The sequence below is a fragment of the Cydia fagiglandana genome, chromosome 13, assembly GCF_963556715.1.
Source record: "Cydia fagiglandana chromosome 13, ilCydFagi1.1, whole genome shotgun sequence".
Taxonomy (NCBI): Eukaryota; Metazoa; Arthropoda; class Insecta; order Lepidoptera; family Tortricidae; genus Cydia; species Cydia fagiglandana.
Window position 1 is genome coordinate 14746482 of NC_085944.1, and position 8105 is coordinate 14754586.

The window sequence follows — 8105 nt, forward strand, 5'->3', positions numbered from 1 at the left end:
AAAATACATACTTATAATATAAATACATTTAAATACAGGCACAAAAATATATATAATTATATTAAATTGTCCTTAGAGATATTGAGAGACTTAAACTCCAGAACTTGAATTCCTATATAATTAATAGACAAGAAAAACTTATCAAACAAACAGTTAAATCAATAATGATGCATCTGCATATTTTAATAATTATTGAACTCTCAACGTCCAATATAGCCGACGATAGCAGTTGGAGAAGGTAGCTGGTCTACTGGCGCCTCGCTCGAAACCGCAGCCGGCCCCACTCTGATGCACCGTAATGCGAAGCCCTCAACGAATTGTCCTCGATCGCCCCGACGATGAATAAAAGGATTCCGAGTATAAAAAACTGATTTTTATTGACGGCGTTCTTCATATAAAAATGCTCCTATAACGATTAGGCGGTACAGCTTCGGATCCTTCAGGCTTTCTTCGGTTTTCTTCCTTTTTCCTTTTTTCCTTTTCGGCTGCTGCTGGATTACTGTACGATCCGAAGCGGTGCCGTCTGGCTTTTATACTAAAAATCTAGAAAGAGAATCACCTTCGATAGGGAGATAAAATCAAATCTTAATTCGCGGTTTTTCTCGGCCTATGATTGGCTAGTCACTTAATACGGTCATTTTCGAGTGAATTTTCATTATCTCCATATCGCTTCGCGACTCATATTATAAATACCTAATTATCTATCGGCTTAAAACTATTACAAATAGTTAAACACGTTACTTAGCTACAAAAATAAACAATAACGAGCTCAGTAATCCCTTCGACCTATCCATGAGCGATAACAAAAGGCCGACGGTGCACGAACAATAGGCGTTTTATTACCCCTTCGCCCGCTCGCAGGGCTTTGTTTGCTTGTTTTGCCTTACGATTCTTATCTTACTGGGTAACTAGGCTAATGATCTACAATATTTACAAACATTGTCATGATGTAACTCTGACGGATAATGACCTATTAAAGGAAACATGCTAGTTTCATAGTGAAAATTGCGCTATACTGTCGCGCTGAGCCCGGATTTGATCGACCAATGGGAGCGTATCGCGCCGTCCCTTTCATTTCGTGACTTCTCTGTCTTGACCCGCCCACTTTGGTTGACCAATGGCAGCGTCTACATTAATTTGCCTAGTTTATAGGGATTACTTGGGATTCCGAAAATAAGTTTAGTCATTTTTACCTATCGTACTAGGTGACCTAAAACTTAATACGAGCTTACGACTTAACTAACGAATATTACAAGTCCTTATATCTATTAACAATCTAATCGCGGTTTCCCTACCTATCTTTAAATCTTTATTTCGAATACAGCCTTAATCGAATTTATTTTAAATCTAGCTTAGACTAATCCGCGCCTTGTCGTAGCGTCGCTAACATTTTGTCCCCGCAGTCGAAGACTCCTGGTGCATGGGTTGCGACGCGATGACTGCCAACTTGCAGCTCGGCCTGCGCAGCGTTCCGTGCCTCGTCCTGACGTCTGCGGAGCGAACCCGTCCGTCGGGTCCATGGTAGACGGTCTCGACGACTCCTTTAGGCCACACGCTGCGTGGTCCACTGGGCTCGGAAATGATGACTACATCTCCCGGCCGGATCTGTCGTCCTCCGTCGTCGGATGATTTGCGCGGTGCCAGCAGTGGAAAGTACTCCTTGGTCCAGCGCCGCCAGAAGTGGTCTGCTAGCGCCTGGGCAGCCCTCCACTGTCGCTTGTCGTTCTCGTCGTAAGCGCCAATCATTGGTAGGTTCGCGTTGTGAAGTAGAAGAAAGTGCGCAGGTGTGAGACTTTCCTCGCTGTCCGGATCGACGTTCACGTGCGTTAACGGCCTTCTATTGACGATGTTTTCGATCTCTGCCAGTAGAGTCTCGAACACTTCGGTTTTTGGCGCTCTAGTGTTAAATGTATAGAGCATCGCTGTCTTCACGGTGCGTACCATCCGCTCCCAGGCTCCGCCTGCAGATGGGTTGCCGGGGGGGATGAACTTCCAGTCCATACGTTGTTGTACGCCGTACTGTTGCAACTGCGGAAGCCATTGCCTGTAGGCCTCGCGTAGTTCGTTCGATGCCGCCTTGAAGCACGTCGCGCTGTCGCTGTACATAACGCTCGGCCATCCTCTTCGTGCGGCGAAGCGCCTTAACGCCAGTAAAGCGCTATCGGTCGACAGGCTATGTACTGTTTCCAAATGAATAGCCCGTGTTACTAGGCATGTGTACAGACACACCCAGCGTTTCTCTCGTCGTCGTCCTATGGTCACGTACATAGGCCCGAGGTAGTCTTGCGCGGTGTAGGTGAATGGCCTCTGGTAAGCCTGTAGCCGCTCGGGTGGTAGATCGCCAAGGGGCTGCGCTCGCGGTGAAGCTCGACGTAGCTTACACAGCGCGCAGTCTCGCGCTACAGCTTTCACGGTAGGTCGTAGTTGTAGGATCCAGTAATCTTGACGTAGCTGATTTATTATCGCCTCGTTGTGAATGTGCGCCATTCGCCTGTGTGCGCGTTGGACCATTAATCTGGTAAATGAGTCCTTGCCGTCCAGTATTACGGGTCGTACCGATGTGTACAACACTGGAGCGTTTCCCAATCTTGTCTTCATGCGTAGCACGCCGTCGTCGCACAGCTCGGGTGCTAGAGTATATATTCGCGATTTCCTGTCCAAATCACGTCCTGCGCTTAGTGTACGTAGCTCGTCGGGAAAACTTCGTCGCTGGCTATTCTGAAGCCACATATGCTCGGCTCGCTTTATGTGCTTCACTTGCAGTTGTAGCGTCTTATTTCTGGTTTTCAGCTTCTCTATGAAAAGCAGTACGTAGGCTGTCGAATTTATCAGTCTATCGTAGTTACTGAAGCGTCGTATATCCGGTAGCACGCTCGACGGATCTAACTTTGACGTAGTAGTAGATAACGTAGTCTCTACTATGACTCCGCTCTTCTTTTCAGGAAGGTCTTCAGTCGGTCTGACTGTTTCTTGACTCGGCCACTCCGTTTCTGGTCGGTAAAGAAATGACGGTCCTTTGTACCACTCGTCGTGTGCGGTGATTTTTCTTGCCGGCTTTCCTCTCGTAGCGTGGTCTGCGGGGTTCACGTCGGTTGGCACGTACATCCACGCTCGCCGGTCCGATTTTTCAGCTATTTCAGCCAAACGGTGTGACACGAACGGCTTGTAGTTTCTCGCGTCGTCCTTAATCCATCCTAGCAATACTCGCGAGTCTGTCCAGTAGATAGTCCTCTTGACGTCGTATCGCTGCTCCTTTTTAATCGTCTCGGCCAGTCGAACTCCAATAACTGCGGCTGTCAGCTCTAATCGTGGTACTGACAGTACTTTCAGGGGGCAGACTCTGCTTTTGCCCGCTGCTAGGCTGACTCGTACATCTTCTAAATTTTCGATACGCCAATATGCCACGGCGCAATAAGCTTCAGTTGACGCGTCGGTGAATATGTGTAGCGTATATTTCGTAGCTCCGCCCGGTGACTCATACCGCCTAGGTATGCGTAGCGCCGCTACGTGTTTCAGTGCGTTCTGCCACTGAAAAAAGTCCTCGGCTTCTTTTTCTTCTAGCGGTGCGTCCCACGTCGTACCTTTCGTCCATACTCGTTGAAATATTATCTTCGCGCTGATAACGTATTGTGCGATAAGTCCCATAGGGTCATAAATGGACATTATCGCGCTGAGTAGCTCCCTTTTCGTCGGCGGCCGCTCCTGTAGCTTCACAGCCTCGGGAACTCGCAGCATTTTCGTGTTGTAGCCCAAAGTGTCAGTTCTAGGGTCCCACGTCATGCCTAGAACCGTAGGTTGACCTTCGCCCAGGTGCGTCGGTCCTTGCGCTGCGTGTAATTCAGGCTCGACGCTCGCTAACATTCGCGTACTGTTGCTCGCGTAGCCTCGTAGATAAAAGCTGCCCTCCGCGTGCGAGTCTCGCACTTGTTGCGATACCCGTAGCAGCTCATCTTCGGTCTCGTACGATGCCACGTAGTCGTCCATATAATGGTTGTGGTGAATATCGTAGACCGCGTCCGGATATTTGTCCCGATTGTCGATTGCGTTCCTATTGCGCACTGAATGCGCTAGGAAAGGCGATGACACGTTGCCAAAGCAAACTCTGTTCAGTTTGTAGACTTGAGGCTCCATATCTCTTCTAGTACCGCGCCATAAGAAGAGCTGGCTCTGTTGATCTTCTTCTCGCATCTGGATTTGTAGGAACATTTCTTGAATGTCCGCGACAACCGCGAAATTCCATTCGCGGAATCGTAGTAGGATTCCTAACAAGCTCCGTAGTAGGTCTGGCCCCGATAAAATATAGTCATTCAGACTATTTCCTTGACTTTTTGCCGCGCAGTCAAAAACGGCTCTTCTTTTGCCTTTATTTAAATTGAAAACGCTGAAGTGCGGCAAAAACCAAGTCCGGTCGGTTTGCGGCGGCTCCATGATACGTTCCGCGTATCCTTTCTGTAGCAGCTTCTGTATCTGGGCCTCGTAATCTTCAGCGAAATCCTTATCGCGCCGCATCTTCACCTCCAAATTGTGTAATCTGGATCGCGCCATGACGTAGCTCGGTGGTAGCTTTACGTTGTCCGTCGCCCACAGTTGACCGACCTCGTACCGGCCCGCTGCGGTCTTGCGTACTGTAGCGTTGAAAATGTCGATGGCTCGCTGATCGCTCGGACTGACGTTTTCTTTATTCGTTACTCCTAACGCTTCAATCGACCAATGCTTCTTCACTTGATCGATTAACTCGTCGTCATCTGTGCGGCAATGAAGTACGGTTTGCTCGACTGTACGAATGATGCGCGGCATGCGCCCGAAAAATACCCAGCCTAAGGGTGTCTTCATCGCGCATGGCTCGTCTTCTCCGCCCTGCCTGATCTCGATGGGGGTCTTCAGGTGGCAGAAATCGCCTCCAATCAGCATTTGCGGTACTCCTGTACCCACGTAGCATTCGTCGCCCAGATCTTCTAAGTGCTTGTATTTCATCAACTCGGCCTTGTTGAGTGATTGCGATCGTATTCCAAGTCCTTCTACGGTTTTCATGACGATTTCGTGCACGGTGCCTCCTCGTAGTGGTCCCACTTGCGCCTTTACAGTTTGCGTGATGGACGTATGCTTCAGGTTTCTTATACCTCGTAGACATAGAGGTTCGTCTTCACCTACTGCTCCGATTTCGTCCGCGACGTCTTGATCGATCATTGAAAGCGTTGACCCATCGTCGAGGAATGCGAATATTTGAGCCGTACCCTTCGGCCCCGTGACGGTTACTGGCAGCACCTTCAGTAGCACGTTGAAATTTGGGGTTGACGACACGTAGACGCGCGGGTCGTTGTCCTCTCGTTCTGTAGGCCGTGGCTCCGATTCGGCCGCTGCCGCAAACGATGACGTCATTCTCGGTGAGGCGACCACTCGATGCGTCGATTGAGCTACCGCCATCGTAGCTCCGCTGTTATTATTGCTAGCCTGCATAGGCTCGGCGTGCAGCAAACGATGATGCGTGTGCGGACAGCCTGTCACGCCACACCCTTTCGTGTTGCATTGCGACTTCAAATGTTTCGCGTCCATACATCTGAAGCATATACGGTTGAGTCTTGCCCACTCCCATCTAGCGCCTATACTCTGCGCGGCCAGCTTGCGACAATCTGTAGTAATGTGATTGCCACCGCAGTACAGACACGTGCTCTTCGCGGTGATTTGTCGAGCCGCGTACGTAGCCTTCTGCGCTCCGCTGCATCGATTTGCGGCCGGAGCTGGAGTAGGGATGAAGTTGCGCGGCGCGGGCGCGTTCAGTCTAGCGCCGGGCGCGCGCGCGAACGGTGCTGTCGTCGGTCCCTGCGCGCGCTTCATCGGCGCGCGAGCGTGACAGAACGACATCTCTAGCTCGCTCTCTTCCATTAGGAAATCAGCCAACTGCAGGATCTCGGGGTCATCAGTATCTCGATGTCTGTTGGCGTAGTCGCACCATCTGCTTCGTAGATGAGGCGATAAACGGTCGGTTACTTCTCGTATCAGCAACGGATTGTCGGCGTAGTGTCTTCTATCTATGTCCATGATAGTAGATACGACGTTCATAATCTTGATTGCAAACGTGTTGAGGTCGTTCGCACTCGGCCCCAACGGTGGCAGTCTTCGTAGGTCCTCGATTGCTTTATCCAAAAGCACCTCGCTTCGGCCAAACTGCTTCTTCAGTATACGTATAACCATGTCTGGACGAGTAGCTGTAGACAGGACATGTGACACGCACATCTTAGCGTCCCCGCGTAACGCCATACGCAGTCTTGCAACGTTCTCGTAGTCGGTAAACTTGTAGCGCTTCGTAGTCTCGACGTAGGTATTGTAAAAACTTCGCCATTCGCTCACGTCGCCGTAGAAGTGAGGTAGCTCGAAGATATCCTTAGGTGCCGGGCGAGCCGCCATCTGCATCTTCTCGAACAAGTGCAGCATAGACTCCGCAACTGTGCCTTCCGTATGTTGCGTACGCGCCGTGTGCGGCGTACGGGGCTCCTCCGGTGGCGATTCCGATCGCTGTTGCCGCTCCTCGCGGCTCGGTGAGCGGCGTCGCATATGTCGCTCGTCCCGCGTAGGCCGTCTAGGAGTCTCGTAGTCCGGTGGTGGCTCGTTGGCTAACCTCTTCTCGATATGTTCGGTTAGCGGCTTATCGTCCTGAGAGTCGTCTATCCACTTCAGGATCCGCTTCCGTTGTGGCTCGACGTCCCCTACGACTGAGACTGCGCCTACACTTCCTTCCGCTCGAATCTGCGATTTTTGTGCTTCTAGCCTCTTCTTTATTAAGTCGGCTTCGATCTGCAACTCCTTTCGCTGTATCTCCGCTAGACGTTCGCTCGCTTCAAGCTCGACTTGAGAGAGCCTAGCCTCGATGACCGTACTAGCGCACGAATGTACGGATTGACTGGGTGCAGGGGCATACGGTGTGCTCGACTCCATAGTGACTCCCTGTTGCTGCGTAGATGCGACATCTTTGGGCTTCGCCTTCGCCCGTCGCACTGGTAACGGTGTGGGCCTCGCAAGTCGTCGTAACCGCTTGCGGAGCTCCCTGCTCCACAACAGTGTATTATCTTGCGAGGGGGTCCCTTGTGGCCTGAAGGTATTCTGTGATGCGGTCGCCGCGCCAAACGGTTCAGCGCTAGCGGCCCGCGGACGATCGCTAAGCGCGTCGGCCGACGATATAGGTGTCAGTAGCGGGCGCGCCGCCTCGGCGCCATCTGCCCTTTCCGCTTCGGCGCGGGCAGCCCTTTCCGCGGCCGCCGCGCCCTCAGCCAGATAACGTCGCCTATCCTCGTCGCTCTGCACCGACGCTGCCTTCCTCGAACGCGTAATGACCATTTTGTCAGTCATTTGTATAGTTGCTTCGCAGGTACTGTAGTCTTGAACACGACGTCCCGGTGCGCTGACAGTAGATCCGGCTCGAAGGACCAGAAAATATTGAACTCTCAACGTCCAATATAGCCGACGATAGCAGTTGGAGAAGGTAGCTGGTCTACTGGCGCCTCGCTCGAAACCGCAGCCGGCCCAGACTCTGATGCACCGTAATGCGAAGCCCTCAACGAATTGTCCTCGATCGCCCCGACGATGAATAAAAGGATTCCGAGTATAAAAAACTGATTTTTATTGACGGCGTTCTTCATATAAAAATGCTCCTATAACGATTAGGCGGTACAGCTTCGGATCCTTCAGGCTTTCTTCGGTTTTCTTCCTTTTTCCTTTTTTCCTTTTCGGCTGCTGCTGGATTACTGTACGATCCGAAGCGGTGCCGTCTGGCTTTTATACTAAAAATCTAGAAAGAGAATCACCTTCGATAGGGAGATAAAATCAAATCTTAATTCGCGGTTTTTCTCGGCCTATGATTGGCTAGTCACTTAATACGGTCATTTTCGAGTGAATTTTCATTATCTCCATATCGCTTCGCGACTCATATTATAAATACCTAATTATCTATCGGCTTAAAACTATTACAAATAGTTAAACACGTTACTTAGCTACAAAAATAAACAATAACGAGCTCAGTAATCCCTTCGACCTATCCATGAGCGATAACAAAAGGCCGACGGTGCACGAACAATAGGCGTTTTATTACCCCTTCGCCCGCTCGCAGGGCT

At 50.6% G+C, this 8105-nt stretch overlaps 1 protein-coding gene across 1 annotated transcript; it reads right to left on the reverse strand.

The window, feature by feature from the left end:
• Positions 1-1383: 1383 nt before the first annotated feature.
• LOC134669897 (uncharacterized) lies at positions 1384-7332 on the reverse strand. Its single transcript, XM_063527512.1, has one exon. The coding sequence runs from the start codon at positions 7330-7332 to the stop codon at positions 1384-1386; it is 5949 nt and encodes a 1982-aa protein (XP_063383582.1).
• Between the last annotated feature and the right edge of the window lie 773 nt (positions 7333-8105).